The sequence below is a fragment of the Talpa occidentalis genome, unplaced genomic scaffold (assembly GCF_014898055.3).
Source record: "Talpa occidentalis isolate TD23 unplaced genomic scaffold, MPIMG_talOcc4v2.1 talOcc4.16, whole genome shotgun sequence".
Classification (NCBI taxonomy): Eukaryota; Metazoa; Chordata; class Mammalia; order Eulipotyphla; family Talpidae; genus Talpa; species Talpa occidentalis.
Genome location: NW_023601653.1, coordinates 80,630,241 through 80,649,574, shown reverse-complemented (window position 1 = coordinate 80,649,574; position 19,334 = coordinate 80,630,241). Strand labels below are relative to the sequence as shown.

Here is a 19,334-nt window from a genome sequence, read left to right as displayed (position 1 = left end):
TCATTTTGATAATGACAAAACTCTTTGTAGCAAATCCTTAAACGCTTGTTTCACCTGCTGGTTCCTTAACGTATAAATGAAAGGGTTCAAAAGTGGGGCCACTGAGGTATTGAGCACTGAAACTCCCTTCATTAAGGATATCCTCTGTTTTGCTGAGGGTTTAATGTACATAAAAATGCAGCTGCCATATGAGAGGGAGATGACAATCATATGAGAAGAACAAGTCGAAAAAGCCTTTTTTCTCTGGTTGGCAGAAGGAAATTTTAAAATTGTCAGGGCAATGTAGGTATAAGATAGAAGGACTAAAATCAGAGTCATCAGGAGGGTCACCAAAGCTAAGATGAAGCTCATGGTTTCCAAAAACTGTGTATCTGTGCAGGAGATTTGTAGGAGAGGAGCAGTGTCACAGTAGAAATGATCGATGATGTTGGAGTCACAGAAATCCAGCTGTAAGCCTAAGATGAGTCCTGGAAAGATGATGAGGAAACCAGTAAGCCAACAGCTAAGCACCATCTGAATACAGACCCGGCTGTTCATGATGGTGGTGTAGTGCAGGGGCTTGCAGATGGCCACGTAGCGGTCATAGGACATGGCGGCCAGGAGATAAAATTCAGATGCGCCAAGAAGGAAGGCAAAAAATAACTGAGTTACACAACAGTTATAAGAAATGGTTTTGTCACCAGTGGCCATGGTGGCGAGCAATTTTGGGATGCAGACTGTTGTATACGAGATTTCTAAGAAGGAAAAATTTCGAAGAAAGAAGTACATGGGGGTCTTGAGATGAGAATCCAGCAAAGTGAGGGTGATGATTATCAAGTTGCCTGAGATACTTAGCAAGTAGGTGAGAAGCAGGAAGATAAATAGCACGATCTTCAATCCGGGATCCTCTGTCAGTCCTACTAAGATAAACACCGTCACCTTTGTACGATTTTCCATTGTTGTCTCCTGATCTGTTTCTGCTCTAGTAAAAATATTGAGAGAAATATATGTAAAGGATCTAGTGGTAAAATATGACAGTACCAAGGTAAAAATACTAGTAATTCTACTGATTATCTGGAGGAAAGGTACACTTTGCTGAAATTATTACTGTAAGACACACTGTAGTAAAATCTGTCCCTTTGTACACATTGAGAAAATATTTTTCCCCATCTCATATGTCATCTTTATGTTCTTGTTTAGTTATATTTATTATAATTATGTAAAAAGGTGAATTTGCATGTGAAAAAAACTGATTTCCTCTTTTCTCAGTATGTGAGAATCCAAGTGTCATATTATTTAACATTCATCCTGACTGAAGATTACATAAATTTCATTGAGTCAAAGAGCTGGCAGTGCATGTGGAAGAGATGCAAGATGATGATGACTGAAAACAGAAATCCAGCTTTGGCTTCAGATAAATATTGGAATTAATTCAATATAATCGTGACTATAAGTTTTGCAGTTGGTGGCCTTTTGGGATATTTTACTCAGCTAATCAATATTTGATCTCATGCTTTTTGATTCTTTTTTAAAAATGTTATCACTCAGTGTGCTGTATTCTGTCCTGATTTCTATCTCTTTGTCTCTTCTCTTCACATTTACCATTTCTCATTCCAACACTAGATCTGACTGATTGCACAGTATGTCTGATTTTTTTAAAAGATTTATTTATTTATACAAGAACTGGGTACAGATAAGAGGCACATGAGGGTGAGATAATTCACTAGAGACAGAGCAGGGAGCAGAAGACACTGGTGGACCAAAGACACTGCTGAGGGGAGCAGCGGGTGAGGCATGCTATATGGGTAGGTCCCTGGCCGGCTGGGAATTGAACCCGCGCTGCAGAGGCTGTAGACCCCTTCACAGCATAGTGCTCAACCCACTGTGCAACCAGGGAGGCCCAGTATGTCTGATTTGAACAGAATTGAGCAAGTTCAATGTTTCCACAGGATGTTCTTTTGAAAAAGTGAAGAAAATAATTAAGTGAAATGTAAAATATAGTGAGTCAGGGCTCAGAGAGAGAGGAAAATTGAAATGGAGAAGAAAAAGAAAACAGAGGAGGGAGGAGATAAGACAGCAAGGAAAGATATAAAGAAAAAAACTACCATTGAGACTGTTTTTTAATTCAGATGAAATGGTGATTTCTATTTGCTCATTCCTTCTTAACTGATGGAGAGGCCAAGTTACAGCAGAACTGTAATGTACCTCTACTCAGGAGAATACAGAGGAAAAACTCTAGTCGATTTTACTGTAATGACCAGTGACTGAGTGTGCTCAAACACTTCAAGGTAATACTGTCTCAAAATAATATGAGTAAAAGACCATGCTAATTGAAATGAAATTGTGTGTTTGAGAACCGATTAGCACCTAATAAAATAAATGTCATGGAAACAATAGATATAAGCATTTCATCCCATGAGGGCAAATTTCTTCTTTCATGACTTCATTATAAGTGACGAACATTTACTAAAATATTTTCACAGGTCCATGGAGAATGCACTGCAATACACTGAGGAATTGAAGTCAAGGTAACATCCTTGACTATTGTAATTTACCAATTTATTGAGGATACAGAATGCATGAATGAATATAGCAATATACAGTGTCATAAACTTAAAGGTAAATGATCCTGATTTTGGTATGTGGCAAAGGAGACCAGGAGTGAAGATTTTTTTTTTTTTTTTTTTTGCAGTTTTTATTTTTTTTTATTTTTTTATTTTTTTTTAAATATTAAATTTTATTTTTATATTCCCCCATACAATTGCAAACGCCCCATTCTGACCCCAATCCTTCCCCTCCCGCCCCCCACCCCCCAAAAAGTGTCTCTGGTTCATAGTTTTTTGTTGATTTTGATTTTCACTTTCTTATATTCATTTTCCTGGTCCCTTATTTAAGTTTTCTAGATTCCTGCTATGAGTGAGACCATAAGATTTTTCTAGGACTTGGGCCAGTTGGGGAAGATTTGTAAGAAAGCGTGGATCTTTAGCAAGACATTGGAGACAGATTAGTAAGTAGAATATGACATTTTAGGTAGGGTAAACTGTGTGAACAAAGGAAACTAAGCGTGAACTCTCAGACCTCCCCTGGTGGTGCAGCAGTTGAGCGCTGGGCTGTGAAGCTGCCCGCAGGCTCTGCAGCGCAGGTTCGATCCCCAGCCGCCAGCGAGGGTCCCACATGGCGCGCAGACCTCTCCTGCCGCACCCGCTGCTCCCCTCAGCAGTTTATTTTGTTGGTCTGCCTGCTCTGCTCCCCGCTTTGGCTCTGGTGAATTCTCTCACCTTCCCATGTTTCTGACTGTACCCAGTGCTTGTATAAATAAATAAATAAATCTTTAAAAAAAAAAGGCAACTTTATAAAAAAAAAGTGAACTCTCATGGATTTATGAGAAATATATCAGAAGGAAAATGATGCCTTCCTTGGTTCCTACTGACCAGGGCTTTAGTTTTCTTACCTTGCTGCTCATTTCCCACAGCAGGTATTGCCACCTCTACGTCCTACACAAATTCTGAATCTGTCCATTTATCTCCATTTGCATTACTCTTCTCTCTTCAGACTGAACTTTCCCAAACTCCTCATGCATCTTGCTGTATCTTGTTATCTTTCCACTATTACTCATTATCAAGACATAGGATACTTCCACTGAACCTCAATCAGATCATCTGCCAAAATCCCTCCCAACCAGCCCAGCACACCAAAACAACCAAACTCCTTACACTTTAATTTGAAAATAATACAAGACGAGTTTCCTATCCCTTTGTCCATTGTCCTATAAAAATGGGAAAACTCACCAAGTCATCACTGGCAATCGTCAACTGAAACCCAGAAATCTTGCTCTGAGTTTGGTGACTTACTGCTGTGGTGCAACAGGGGGAGAGAGCGAGGGAACTGTGGCCAGGGAGTGGCAGTGCCAGCCAAACAGTTTGGACACTGGCAGAGACTGTGTGGTATGGAGAACTTGCGTGAGGAAATTTTCTTCAGTAATGGGTGAGTGTAGAGCTGCTTGCTTCCATGTGCTGCGATGCTGATTCAATCATGGAGAATCTGGCTGCTTTGGAGTGTCAGAGGCAGGGTCCTACCCGCCCTGCACTGAGATCTGCAAGGGCGGCTGTAATCTGTACACAGCCCACGCTGTGCAGCCACAGGAGCAACAAGGACACAGAGTTCTGGAATTTGGACTCCCTGAAGCAGAGTTTGCTTTGCAGAGGAGGGAAAACGAAGCAAGGTAAACCTCTCTGTCTAGAATAATCCTTCTTCCCCACCAAGACTGATACATCCCCTCCTTCCCTCACCTGTAATGGAGTAAAGTAAAGAAGAGAAACAAACAGAATTAAAGCCACAGCACCCTTCTTGGAAAAAGCAATTAAGGCGATGCACTTGCCTAGGAGACCGAGTATCTGAATGCAGGATGGAAAGGCTGTATCTCAGAGACCTACATAAAGTAGAACAAGCAAGTATTTAACAGAGATTTGGGGATGGAAATTTTAAGACAACTCAGGATTTTAGAAAATATATCCAGAACAAAAAGAGTTGTTCACTAAGATTATAGATAGCTTTAAAAACACTCACACAAGAGGAGAGGGGAAAGATGGCAGAATGACAGAACCCTTGAGTCATGCCTCCCTTCGTGGACACAGTGAGAGAGGCTGGAGGAAGAGTCACATGTGGGTCGGAGCTAGGAAGTGAAGACCAGTGCCTCCGGCGCTGGGAACGACAGGGACATTAAATGGGTAGGCAAGTGTGCAGGAACTGTGCCAAGAAGCTGGGGAAGCCAGATCTCCCTTGTTTTCCCCTGCACTAGCTGCACTAGAGTGAAGGTTTCCCTAAGAGTGTATTCTGCTGAACAGCCCTGATGGCCTGTGACTAGCCTGTGACGGGGTTCAACAGTAGGAAGAAACACTCACCTATCCCGTGTGCAATTTCAGAGTTATGAGGCAGTCTGCAGAATGTGCAGCCGGAGAGAGTGTGTGAGCCACCAGCTGCATAACAAAGGGCACCTGGGATATCTGCGCCTGACCCAGGGAGGTGGGACAGACACCCACCATCCCCAGTGTGTGGCCCAGTGCTCCCCTGCTAAACCAGAGTGTAGGCTCCCAGGGAGAGAGCATCCTGATCGGGGGATTCTAAATAGGCTTCGGTGACCAGAAGTACCCACCTCCCCCGTAGTGGGACCTCCTGGTTACTAGAGAGTTTGAGCCTCCCCAGAGAGCACAGCATGTGATGGTGTCTGGTTTGGGGAGCCAGGGGAGGCACCCACCTATCCCCACTGTATTCTCCAGAGTTTAGCTGCTGTAGTCAGAGACTGTAGGCGCCCCAGGTGAGTCACAGTCTCTTGGTGAGGACTCCTGGGCTGGCCTTCAGGACCAGGAGAGGCTCCTACCTCCCCTCTGTGTCACCTGCTAGTGGGAGAGGCTCCTTGCCTCCTCTCTGTGTCACCTGCTGGTGGGCTCTCAGTTTGGCAGCCAGAGAGTGCGAGTGTCTCCAGAGAGCACAGCCTGCTGAATGCAGGGTGAGCAGGTCGCCTCTGCCTGGTTTGGGGAGTCATATATAACCAACAGGGAAATTTTTCTGCTTCAACAAAGTGAAGTGGATCAGCCATTACACGAAGGGTCAGCAAACTTGTGAATGACTCGGCTGTAAGTATTTTAAGTATGTGGATCATATGGGCTCTATCACAACTTCCCTACTGCCATTATAGTGTGAAAGCTGGCATCGAAAATACAGAAATGAATGAGTGTCTATGTTCCCATAAAATTTCATTGGAGGATATTTAAGTATGAATTTCATATACTTTTCACATGCACAATATACTATCCTTTTGTTTTTTGCCCAACATTTAAAAATGTAAAATCCATTCTGATCTCAACAGCCATTATCAAAATGAGCAATGAACTGGATTTGGCCTATGGGTCATAGTTTGCCAACCCCTTAGTTATAATCAATTTATTTTTTTACTTAGTCAGCTGTTAAACAATACAGGTATGGAAATTTCTGAGAAAAAGAAGAAATGAAATAGAAAACCTGTAGAAGGAAGGAAATAATAGAAATTGGGCCCAGACAAATGAACTAGAAATCAAAAAGAGAGTCAAAAGATCAATGAAACCAAAAGTTGTTTCTTTGAAAAAATAGACTTTTAGCCTGACTCACGAAGAACAAGAGGGAGAAAACTCTAAAAATAGAATCAGAAATGAAAGAGAAGTTACTACACACACCTCAGAAATACAGAGGACCATAAGAGACTAATAAGAATGTGTTTATGCCACAAATTGGAAAATTGGAATGAAACTGGCAAATTCTTAGAAGTCTACAAACTTCCAAACTTGAATAAAAAAGAAATAGAAAACTGGAACAGACCAATTATGAGCAAGGAAATTGAAAAAATAATTAAGTTATTGAAAAAATAATGTGTCTCCAAAAGCAAAAATCCAGGACCACATGAAAAGGTCTCCTTACCCACAAGATCAGAGACCGAGTCTTTGGACTCCAGCTTTCACCCCCTCCTTTACCTACCACAAAGTTATACAAAGAAAACAAACAAAATAAGCCCAGAGAACCTCAACCAGAAGAAAAGCCAATAAGGCAGCTTATATGCCTATGAAATAAGGAGCATCTGAACGCAAGATGGAAAAAGTAGAGACTAGAAATCCAGTGACTTAAATGAAGGTCATAGAATTAGAGGAGTATACAGACAAATATTTTAGATTAATAATTTAACCAAAGCAAATAAGGTATTAGAAGTATAGTCAAACACAGAAAGGCAGGTGAAAGGTCTTAGAAAAGAGATCCAGGAACAAAGAATTCTTTACAAAGAGATGAATGATATGAAAAGAACACACAATGGAGGTGTGAAGGTGTATTCTCCAAATTATATAGTTTCATAAATGACTGATAAATTGATAAAATTTGAGGGGAAAGGCAATTATAGAAACTATAGTAATAGGAGTAACATCTATGGGCTAATGGGGTTCCTATAAGAATTTCCTAAGAGATGCTCTATCATTATGTGATCAGGTAGTGCTGAGATGCACAGGGTAAGTGGAAATCTAAGCCAGTGACCTTATAAAGGAAACCAAGTAAAAGACAGAAACAAATCCTGGAAGCTTGAGGAGTTAATATTCAGAGAGACAGACAGTTGAAGGAGAGAGAGTTCAATACCTCAATGGGGGATAAGAAAGATAAGCCCTGGAAACTGACTTTCTTACTATAATGGATAACATTTACCACTTCTCTGTCCCCTGCAGCATAGTGCAAATAATTTCAATTAGAGTCAGAGATGAACCTGCAGTTGTGATACTTAATCTAATTATCTGGCATTCATTATGTGTTTCATACCACAGTTTATGTAACAAAACTTCCCTAAACTTAGTGCCTTAAAGTAACAATGCATTCATTATTGCTCATCACTCTCTGGCTCAGTTAGACTCTTCTGCTGATGTGGAGAACCACATTTTGGAGAATCAATTGATTTTAAACTGGTCTAGAATGGCCGCATGGAATGGATGAGATCTGCTTGAGTAGACGGCTCTTCTTCGAGCAGGCTAGTCTTGTCTTGCTATCTTGAGAAATCATGTGGGTGCAAGAGAGTTGATGTATGTTTGGCTTCTTGACTCTGTACTCTGAATTAGCACATTACATTCTCTTGGCAAAATCAAGTCCCGGGCTCAGAATAGACTCAAAATATGAGGAAACTTATTTTCCTGTGGAGAGTAGTTTCAGAATCACATTGCAAAAGACAGGGCTGAGTTTTTTGTTTGTTTTAATTGTATATTTGTAGGTAATCTTGGTTTACAACATAGTATGCAATTTAAGGGTATAGTTTCACCTCTTTTTAGATGTATGTTATGACACCAGGCCCATGACCAAAGCATCAATAATCCTCCACCATAGAGGAAGGTGCCCCCTCTTAATCTTTGCTCCCTATCCCTCCCTATCTCTCTAGGAGCCTCAGTTCTGCACCCAGATTTTGAAATTTTGCCTTATTTTAATTTTTGCCTGCTCTGCTGTTTTGCTTATGTGTGAGTGAAATCACTGGTATTTATCTTTTTCCTTCTGATATATTTTGCTTAGCATAATTTCCTCCAGTTCCATTTATGGTGCCACAAATAAGAAAATTTTGTCTTTTTTGAATAGCTCAGTAGTTTCCATTATTTCATTCATTATTGTTGTTCCTGCATGAATTTCTCTTGAGACAAATACAATTAAACCATGCTGTGCATGTAATCCCTAAGCTCTCTAGCCAGAATAGAAATATAGCTCATCTCATAATCATGTTATAATTCGGAATCGTAGACAGTCTAGGATCCTAGCAAGGAAAAGATTCACCTTGTGGTTCTAGGTATGTTCACTATTCATAATTCCCTGTAAAATTACATTGAGGCTGTAGAAAGAACATTCTGTTAGTTTTGGTTTCTATGGATTTCAGCTGCCCAATCATTGGCTTATTATTTTAAAATTAAAATGAGCAAAAATATGTATGAAAATGAACAGATAAATGAGTGTATGTATGCTTCCAAATTCTTAAATATGATTTTAAGAACGATTGTGTAATTCAAAAGACCAGAATATAGACCCTTTATATTTTACTCGATACATGCAGGTTTTATATGGCTCATTTACAAGTAGACTGTCTTTATATATTATTCACACAACAGCATATGCATATGATTGGATATCAATAATATAAAACAAAAAGAAATCTGATTAGATACTTTCTTTACTTTCTCTAAAATAGCCTAAGATCCACAACTCAAAATCAGCAAAGAATATTGCATGCATTTTAATTGGGCAATTATTTAAAAGATTTAGCAAAAGGAATTCAAGTGTCTAGATTCTCATGTCAGACCACTGATTCCAGGAAAGCGTCCATTGCTGGGGTTTGATTATGTTAGGGGACCTTATTCCTTCACCTACTCTCTCCGCTGTATCCACAGATGTCTGACTCTGAGCCTACAATGAGTGGAAACCAGTCCCTCTGCACCAAATTCACCTTTGTGGCTTTTTCCTCCTTAGCAGAATTACAACCGGTGCTCTTTGTTGTGTTTTTAATCATTTATTTGTTTACGGTGGGAGGAAACCTCATCATCATCTGTCTAATCTGGGTCACCCCTTCCCTGCACACCCCCATGTATTTCTTCCTGGTTAACCTCTCCTTTCTGGAAATGTGCTATATCACTAGTGTGGTCCCTCAGATGCTGGTCCACCTACTGGTGGAGAACAAGACCATAAGTGTGGGGGGCTGTGCCGTGCAGATGTACATATTCACCATCCTGGGGCTGACAGAATGCTGCCTGCTAGCAGCCATGGCTTATGACCGCTTTGTAGCTATTTGTTACCCTCTGCGTTACACCCTCTTGATGAGCCCCAGTGTGTGTTTGAAATTAGCTGCAGCATCTTGGACAACTGGGATGGTGGTGGAGTCAGCCCAGACCACCTGGATCTTCACTCTGCCCTTCTGTGGCACAGGAAGGATCGAGCACTTCTTTTGTGACATCATGCCTGTGGTGAAGCTGGCTTGTGTGGATACCTCCCACAATGAAATTGTAATGTTTGCTGTATCCGTGCTCTTCATTATGAGTCCCTGTTTCCTCATCCTGTGCTCCTACACACGCATTCTGGCGACCATCTTGAGAATGCCCTCAGCAGCTGGCCGGCACAAAGCTTTCTCTACTTGTTCTTCTCATATTCTGGTTGTTTCTCTGTTCTATGGCACTGCGTTGTTCACTTATCTCCAACCTAAGGCTGCACACACTGCACAGACAGACAAAGCCACTGCACTCATGTACACAGTGGTCACCCCGGCTCTGAATCCTGTCATCTACACCTTGAGAAACAAGGAAGTGAAGGAAGCCTTTCAAAAGGTAGCACAAAGACACCCGCGTAGACAATGACCTAAAGAGCCACTGTAGCCAAAACACTATTCTGCCAAGAGTTCCCCAAGATTTTATGATCCTTATATCACAAAACAGTGTCATTAAAAAATTTATAGCACAGCAACCCCAAAACACTGGGATGTGTACTACATTTTTCAGTGAGTTTTGGCAAAATTGAACTACGTGGTAGGATCACTAAATTGTCTATTATTCATTCAATCCATATCGTCCCACCAACATAATTACCAAGCATCTCCTGTATCCTGACACAATTCTTTTTTTCATTTTCCAATGGCATTAGGATCAAGGTAAGTATATTTCACACCATTTTAGTGAAGTAAATGAAATGTACTTAAATGGAAAAAAAAGAAAAAATTGATAGGAAATAATAAAATAAGAAATAAGAAAATAAGAAAATTGATAGGAAATAATAAAATTTAGTGTCATACTAAATTTAGAATTTGTGTTCTTAAAGTGGATTATGGAAGTTTAATTTCTCTGCTTTCATACATGTTAATAATCATCTTTAATAATCAACTGAGAAGTTATATAAGTATGATACAACTTTAAGCACTGAATTTATAAATCCAGTAAGAGACATGATTCTTCATACAAAACTAGATTATTCATTTCTTCTTATCCTCTTGTCTTTTATTTTTATTATAGTGAAGTTTTAGAGAAATGTGTCTCTGTGTAACATTCACTCTTGTTATTCCATTTAGAAACCTTGTATAGGAGTTATCAATTTGAATATAATTTCCTATAGGACTGTCCATGAAGGTACATCTCGGAAATGTTGTCTGTTTAGTTCCAGGCCACAGCAAAAAAGCAAAACTCACAATAAAGTGACTCACAAAAAAATTTTTTTTGGATTCTTAGTGCATATGACAGTTAATTTTACTCTACGGTGGACTATTCAGTGTGAATAGCATTATGTTTAAAGTAAATGTAGATACCTTAATTAAAAAGTTCTTTTAGGTGAAAGAAACTTCAGAAGCATGGATGACTGAAGTTTCCATGAGCAGTACCTGTGGGACAGCACAGCCTCACCTTCCAAAGCTACTTCTTAGTTGTCTCTGAAACACATAAATAGCTCACATGTACACACACACACACACACATGTGCGCGCACACACACACTCACAAACACACACATACCCCAGTCTAACAGCCACCGGTCATGTCAGGTCTCTTATATTGTTTGGTTCTCATTTTAATTCTCACTCCTCTGCACAACCACTTAAAGAAGCTGTGCTGTTGCTATTCACCACCAAACTGTTAAGGACTCCATGGCAGGTGTTCCTGCATCACCTCAATCTCTAATTTCCTAGAATACCAGAATGATAATAAAATTCCCAGGAAATGAGATGAAAGAAATCTCATACCCAACATATGCAATATTTTATTGCTTGAACTCCAAAGCAGTTCATCCCAAAGTTTATCCCACACATATCACGAGAGACAATTCAATATTCACTATTGGTTTAGAAGAGAATGAGAAGGGATTGCAAAAGCAATCTCAAATTATGCCCCAATGTAAAATGTAGTGAAGGAAAATGATGTGTACATATTTTTAATTTGAGTAATAAAAAGCTATGGGCACCAACGAGACACTTTCTGGTACCCCCTGCTTCTTTGAGATTTGTTTAGTGCTCGCTCTCCTGTGTTAGGATTTTTTAAACCTATTTTGTCCTCAAAAATATATTTATTCAACTCCAGTAAATGATCCATAATTACATAAAGACCACTTCCTAGGTGTGACTGGTGATAATATGTAGCCTCTGATATTATATATGTTCCAGTAACATTCAAAATATTCCCCTATTTGACTTTAATTATTGACATTTTTATTAATTTATTGAAAGCTAACCACTTACATTATACAGTACCAATTCAAAATCTGAATCTAGTTTCTAATTGCTATCTCACTTGAAAGTTCAACGTAACTTAACTGGAAATGCCTAAATCAGCAAGTGAACCCCATGAAACAAGAGAATCCATTTGCTTCTCTTTATTTCTGCTGGCATAATCCAGATAGTCATAATTTCTTACCTTTTATTTATATTTTGAAATCATTTATTATTTTAAATAATTTATTATTGTAATGTCCACGAAGGAAAACACTGCCTAGAACTTCGTAACTGTAGTGTCATAATGATATGTAGGCAGATGAATCCAGTTTTAGTAATACACTGGAATTTTCTATTGCATGAGATAGAAATATCTTCTCCCCCTTTTTATCTTTTTTTAATGTAATTTTGACATGAGTTATACAATCTTCAATAAATCAAAGGCCATTTTAACTAAGTTCTGAGGACTTATATCAGACTATTTTTTTTATTCTTTTTACTTCTAGAAAAGATTAGTTATTAGTCTACATTCTTCTGCTAGTTTGATACATATTTGTCTGGTTAAAATTTTCAGTGGCTATCCTAAAAACTACATTAATTAAAATAGATTTTAATTATTTTATTACTTAATCATACAGATCTTACGTGCATATACCCTTTAAGAGTGATTCAAGAATTATGAAAATTTCTTTACAAATATTATTCATTATTTTGGGATAAACAATTGAGAGTTATCCTTTTGTTTGGTGTGATTCCTGAGGATTTTAATTTAAAAGTTTTTTCTATCCTCAGAAGGAAAAAGCTAAACAAATTACATAATACAAAAGTACTCTTTGTGACCAGATCACCTGACTCAAGAGAAATTTTCCAAATACACAAATCAAAGTATGTGGTTAGTGTCCAAACCATTTCCAACATTAGACAGAAATGCACTATCATCATGTTTTAATTTTTAAAATAGTACGTAAGTAAGATTATATATGCTTTCTCTATTTATACATATATAGTTGCAGATACCAACTATTTGTTAATAATTGTTAATTGATCTGGCAACATTGATTAATCTGTTAAGTAAGATAGTAAGCCGGAATAGGATTTTGTACACTTGAAATTGTCACCAAATTATACATTTTCAATATAAACAATGCAATCATTCTTCAAATTATTAACTGACGAATAAATGCCTTAGGAAAAAAATGACATTTAACTATGTTCAAATCCTACCAGTTAAAGAAATTCAGAGGCAAATTATTTCATGGTGCACAGTTAAGATGCCTTGTTCTTGAAAAGCTCTCTAGCAGTGCCATCTGCTGGACAGAATTTGTAGTGATTGCATCTGAATACCTTTTCTGTACGTTTACATTTTTTAAAAAATCAGGCACTGTGACATTTTAGCTCAAAAATTGTGACATGAAGGCCTCCCCTGGTGGCGCAGCGGTTGAGCACTGGGCTGCGAAGCTGCCCCCAGCCTCTGTAGCGCCGGTTCGATCCCTGGCCGCCGGGCAAGGGTCCCACATGGTGCGCAGACCTCTCTTGCCGCGCCCACTGCTCCCCTCAGCAGTGTATTTTGTCAGTCTGCCTGTTCTGTTCCCCGCTCTGGCTCTGCTGAGTTCTCCCAGCCTCCTGCGCTTCTGACTGTACCCATTGCTTGTGTAGATAAATTAATAAATCTTTAAAAAAAATTGTGACATGAAATTTTATTTAAAATATTGCATTTACTAAAATTACTTAAAATTTGCCCAAAGAAATAGGATCATTCCCGGTGTTTTCCTTTCCTATACCAAGGAAAGGACATCTCACATATGACTCATGTTTTTTATCACCTAACTCTCTTGTTCTCTACAGCATTTTTAACTCCCTGCTCTTTCCCCAATAACTTATAAACTGTTTGAGAGGCGAGATAGTTGGTACCATGGTAATCAGTGGTTTCCACAATATTCATTCCAAGAGATTCATGGACTGTATCCTTCAAATGGGACCTTGAAAACTCTAAATAAATACTTAAAAATAAATGATTGAATGTGTATTGTGTTTACTTGTAGATGTTACTACATTTGAAAGACAAGTAAAATAATAAAGCAAGTTTATACTGCAGGTGGCCAGATTTTCTATGTTTGACCACAATGGATAAGCTTGGACTGAAGTCGCTAAGGAAGCTGAATTTTATAAAAGATTGAAGCAATTATCGTTATACACTGAACGAACATGCAAAGATGTTTGGCTTATTTTCAAGAGAGTAAAAAGATAGAATTAAAAAACAATGGGAAGAAATCACAGGAAAACATCTTTTTGATCAGTTTGAAGGAAAAACTTTTGAAAAGCAGAGATTTTGGAAAATGAAATGGCATGCTTTCAAAAATATGAAATTCTCAATTGATGAATATAATCAAGGGTATACTCATGGGTTGTTGATTTAATGTGTATAGAAAGTGTTCGGTTTGAATTGTCAGATTAAATTATTTGACATAAATAATTTGCACTTGACTATATTAAACTCTAAAAGACAGTATCTAAAATTTAAATCTCCATTGTCTTATACCTTTCTGATCCCCATCCTCTGTCTTTAGGTAGAAAATGGTTTCCTGTTTTCCAGGGAATTATTTACATGCATGAATGCTATAAGATAAGCCAATATAGTTAAACATTTCTTTAAGGATAATTAATTTTTGTTGCAGAATCAACTGATAAAATCCTCAAAAATAAATTTTGATAAATTAATTTAATAATTTAATAAATTCTCTTATTTAATTAAAAGTGATAACAAGAATATCTATCCAATTTAGGGGAGAATTTTAAAATTTAAAACATTGTCTTTCTCATTTAAAGTAAGAAATCTTCCACCTCAGAGTGATTAAGATTCTAGGAAATGTAAAAAAATAATTTTGAATTATAGCCTAATTATTAGTGTCTGAAATTAATCTCAGTCAGAAGATACAAAATGTTTCATTTTTGATCAACGGCTAACATAGTGCCTTGCTTTCCTTTTCAATTATTCTTAAGGTAGAAGTAGGAAGGCTATTGCATTGTTTTAGGTAGATTCCAGGCAACTTCAGTGTTCTCATCAGTTCACCTTCTGCTTTAATTACCAGTTTTAATCAGTCAGGAAGTTCTTCCTCATAATTATCTAACCAGAGTTATTCGCAACTCTTGGTGGGTGGCTGCAGGAAAACTTTTAAGATGACTGGACAATAGATGTTCTTAACACTTGGGCAAGGGGGGTTTTGTTGGTGTTGGTAGTTATTCTTCAAATCCTAAGTAGCATTAATAGTGAAAATAATTAATTAGTCTGTTATATGACTGCTCTGGTTAAAAGGACTGGTTGAGAATACAGTACTTACAAGCAACATGATTTCTAATATAGTTAAAGCAAATACTCAAGCTAATCAAAGAATCCTACAGTAAGATAAATGCTATATATGTGACCTTGCAGGGAATACAATAATGAGAACATTTTAAATGTGTGAAGGAAAGACTGTAACATATTTATCTGATTAACTACTGAGAATATATTTTTTGAACTTTCTCCATAAGATTTTAGCATCTCAAAAGAGGTTGTTAATTTTATCTTGCCATTCAAAACGATTCTTAAAGAGAGAAACAAAGCAAAGAAACAGACAAAACTAAACCAAATCTTTGGGTTCTGACTACACAACAGGTTGCTAGAAAAGGGGGTTCTGATAAGCAAAGTGTGAAGGGGAGTTATTTGTCTTTGGTGGAGAGTGTTTGGTACTTAGGTGATGATAGCACACACCTGATGAGGTGTGACTTATGCTCCTAAAATGTATAGTGATGTAAACTAGTGCTACCTCAATTTTAAATATAAATAAAATAGGTGAAACACTGATTTTAAAGAAAAGTATATATTTGAAATGGCAAGAAATTGTAATAAATACAATTTTGCATGCATATCTTAAAAATAAGAGAAATTGGTTCAAAGAAGATTCTCTTCTCTTCCCATTTATTCTAGGTTATTATTAAACCAGATAAGTAACATCACTATATTCACCAAAGAAATAATATATGTAAATAAATTTTAAAGTAACTTCCAGAGATTATGTAAAAGGAGTTTAAATTGGAAGTTATAAATTGCTCTTTCAAATAGATTTTTAAAAGAAGCTATATGGTCAAAGGCAGATATAATTGTCCATGGAAGAAATCAGAAAATTATGTTTGCATGTATGTTACTTTTAGTAATCAGAGTGTTTGGAAACTACTCTAATAATGCTAACATTCACCCAAGAGATTCGTGTGTGTGTGTGTGTGTGTGTGTGTATGAGAGAGAGAGAGAGAGAGAGAGAGAGAGAGAGAGAGAGAGAGAGAGAGAGAGAATATAAAATCTTAAGAAAATATTTGTCTAGGACTATATTTTCTAACATTTAAAGTACCACTTAAAAGTATTTCAGGCTTGAGTCACCCTATTACTCAGGGAATTCTTAAGGTTCTTTCTAATTTTGTTCTTTGACTGTTAAATTCATTTTTTAATAGGGCCCAGTGAGACTGATTAAAATCATGAGTTCTTTAATATGGTCTTTATTTAAGATAAGTCATAGCAGGATTAAAAAAAGTTTCATTCTACCAGTGGGAATCATCTCCTCTGGTTGCCCTGCTGTAGCCTACAGCTAATTATAGCAAAACCAACTCAATTTGTCCAAGGAAGTTTGAGAAATTAGCTACTTTCTACCCCTACTGTACCTTGAGACCCACGGGGGTCCCTGCTTCTCATTAACCTTCTCAAAGCATGATTCCATCTCTCTTAGGTATCCCTCTAACTGGCACACTTAGCTGTGAGAATGAAGTATTATTGTAGGCATCCAGGGGGATTCCCAGTAGTGGAAGCCATCAGAGTGAACTGATTCCAAACATGCTACCTTGAGGATGACTTCATCTTTAAAAATATTAGTATAAATATTCTCTAAGGACAAAGACAATTAATGATAACAATAGAGAAGTGCTATTTGAGTTTCTAATTGGTCTCTTAGGGTTTGCAGCTTTAAAAAAGTAAATTTTTCACTACTATACACTCCATAAGGCACATCAAAATCTTTAAGTATAAAGGGTGTCTTAAAAGGATTGTGTTGTCTTACATAATTAACATAAGACGCTCAAAAAAAAGTTAATTAGAAAATTCTCTCATTAATTACACAAATTCTCAGGATTGGGAAGGAAACCTAATTATAATGAAATATTTTACTATTTATATTTATATAATAAAATGTTTTACTAATTATAACTAATCTAAATATGGGTAAAGTCTTGTGAACAGAAAGAATTTGGAATAAAGAGATTTGAATTCTGGTGATGAATTGGTAGCAATAAAAAATGTGCATGTAGCTTAATCATTTTATATTTGGGGCACTTAAAGTTATTAAGATAAAAATTTTTAAGAATGCCAAACTTATAGCTGATTCTCTTTTAAAGACTAATTTTAAAATCCATGCAAACTAATCTATCTATCTATCTATCTATCTATCTATCTATCTATCTATCTATCTATCTATCTACACATATAGTTGCCACTAGAGCATAGATTATTGGCCATTCGTATGTCTTCATTGGAGAAGTATCTATTTAGCTCTTCTGCCCAATTTTTAATTGGGTTATTTATTCCTTTGTTGAGTTGCATTAGTTCTTCACAAACCTTGTATGTTAGCCCCTTGTCAGATATTTTCTCCTCTTCAGTAGTGTGTCTTTTTGTTTTATTGGTAGTTTCTTTTCCCCTGCAGAAGCTTTTTTGTTTGATATGGTCCCATTTCTTTATATTTTGTTTTGTTTCTCTTGCTGTTGGAAATGAATTCACAAAAACTTTACTAAGGCCAATGTCATGAACTATTTTGCCTATCTTTTCTTCTATATAATTTATGGTTTCAGGTCTTACATGAAAATCTTTAATCCATTTGAGTTCATTTTTGTATTTGTTATGAGAGGGTGGTCTAGTTTCATTTTTCTGCATGTGGCTGTCCAGTTTTCCTAGTACCATTGTTAAGAGCCTTTCCTTTTTCCAAGTACACTCTTGGTTCCTTTGTTGTATATTAATTGTCTATATAGGGAGGGTTTATTTCCGGGCTCTCTATTCTTTTGATCTGTGTGTCTATTTTTATACTTATCATACATACTGTTCTTATAACTATGATTTTGATCTATAGTTTGAAGTCTGATACGTCCATTCCTCATCTTTTGTTGTCAAGATTACTTTGACTAATTGGGATCTTATGTGGGTCCATATAAACGTCAGTAGTGTTTGCCCTATAATCGGAATGCCGTTGAAATTTTGATAGGGATTGCATTGAATCTATATATTGCTTTGGGAAAGAAGTCTACTTCAACAATGCTAATTCTTCTAATCCATGAGCAGGGAATATTTTCCCATTTATTTGTGTCTTCTCTTTCTTTTAACATGTCTCATAGTTTCATCATACAAGTCCTGTGACTCCTTTGTTAAGTTTACTCCAAAGAATTTAATTTTTGATGCTTTGGTAAATGGACTTGTTTTCTTGATCTCTAACCAGTAGCTTGTTGTATGGATGTAGGAATGCAACTGATTTTTGTAAGTTGATTTTGTAACCTGCCGTTTAACTGTACTGATCTATTGTTTTAGTGGAGTCTTTAAGGTTATCTGTACATATTATCATGCCATCTTCAAATGGTGATTGCTTTATTTTTTCTTTCCCAGTTTGGACTCTTTTTATATCTTTCTTGTTTCTTGATGTGGGCCTGTATTACTGTACACTTCTCTCTTATTACCGATTTGGTTGTATGTAATAGGTTCCAGTATATTGTGAACTCATTTTCATTTGTCTTGAGGCATTTTTAAATTTATTTGTTGATACTCTTATTAACCCAATAGTCAATCAGCAGTGTGTTTCATCTCCACATAGCGATTTGTTCTGCCTTCTTTTTGTGGTTTATTTCTAGTTTAATACCATTCAGAGATGACACTTGATATGATTTCAATCTTTGTGAATTTGACACTTGTATTGTGATCCAACATGTGGTCTTTCCTAGAGAATGTTCCATGCATATTTGAGAAGAATGACTTCTCAGATTATTTGGAGTTTAATGCCCTATAAATATCTGTTAAACCCTTGTGGTTTAATTTCATATTAAGCTATTGTTCTTTTTTAATTTTCTGTCTGGTTGCTCTGTTCATTTGAGGAAATGAAGTGTTAGAATCCCCTACTGCTGTTGCATTGCTGCCAATATCTGTATTCACATTTTAACAATATCTTTCTTACATTTATTGATGTCTCTTCATTTGGTGTATCCATATTGATGAGTGTTACATAATATCCATCTATGACTCTTGTTACCTTGTACAGCTGCGAGTCTATTTTATCTGACAAAAGTATGGTTGTCCCTGTCTTATTTGGGGTCCCATATGCTGGTAATATTGTTTTCTAAAAGTTTACTTTGAGCCAATATTTGTCTTTAGAGCTCAGATGGGTCTCCTGGAGACAGCAGAAAATTTGTTTTTGTTTTCTGATCCAGCCAGCATTTTGATTGGTGAGTTCAGTACATTTGCATTTAGGTTGATTATTGATACATGAGGATCTGTTATTTCAATTTTGTCTTTTCATTCTTTGTCTCTCTGTTTTCTTGTTCTTTTTTTTATGTTTTTCTCTTTGAGTTAGATAAGAGACCT

The 19,334-nt window shown here is 36.9% G+C and overlaps 2 protein-coding genes across 2 annotated transcripts; one reads left to right on the top strand and one right to left on the bottom strand.

Moving 5' to 3' along the window:
- On the bottom strand, nucleotides 1-936 carry LOC119248433 (olfactory receptor 6C76-like). Its single transcript, XM_037515387.1, has one exon. The coding sequence runs from the start codon at nucleotides 934-936 to the stop codon at nucleotides 1-3; it is 936 nt and encodes a 311-aa protein (XP_037371284.1).
- A 7,970-nt stretch (nucleotides 937-8,906) lies between these two features.
- LOC119247080 (olfactory receptor 10C1) lies at nucleotides 8,907-9,863 on the top strand. The gene has a single exon (XM_037513296.1). The coding sequence runs from the start codon at nucleotides 8,907-8,909 to the stop codon at nucleotides 9,861-9,863; it is 957 nt and encodes a 318-aa protein (XP_037369193.1).
- The last annotated feature ends 9,471 nt before the right edge of the window (nucleotides 9,864-19,334 follow it).

Bases quoted from the DNA above. Each gene is read 5' to 3' on its own strand.
- LOC119248433 (XM_037515387.1), bottom strand. From the start codon at position 936: ATGGAAAATCGTACAAAGGTGACGGTGTTTATCTTAGTAGGACTGACA.
- LOC119247080 (XM_037513296.1), top strand. From the start codon at position 8,907: ATGTCTGACTCTGAGCCTACAATGAGTGGAAACCAGTCCCTCTGCACC.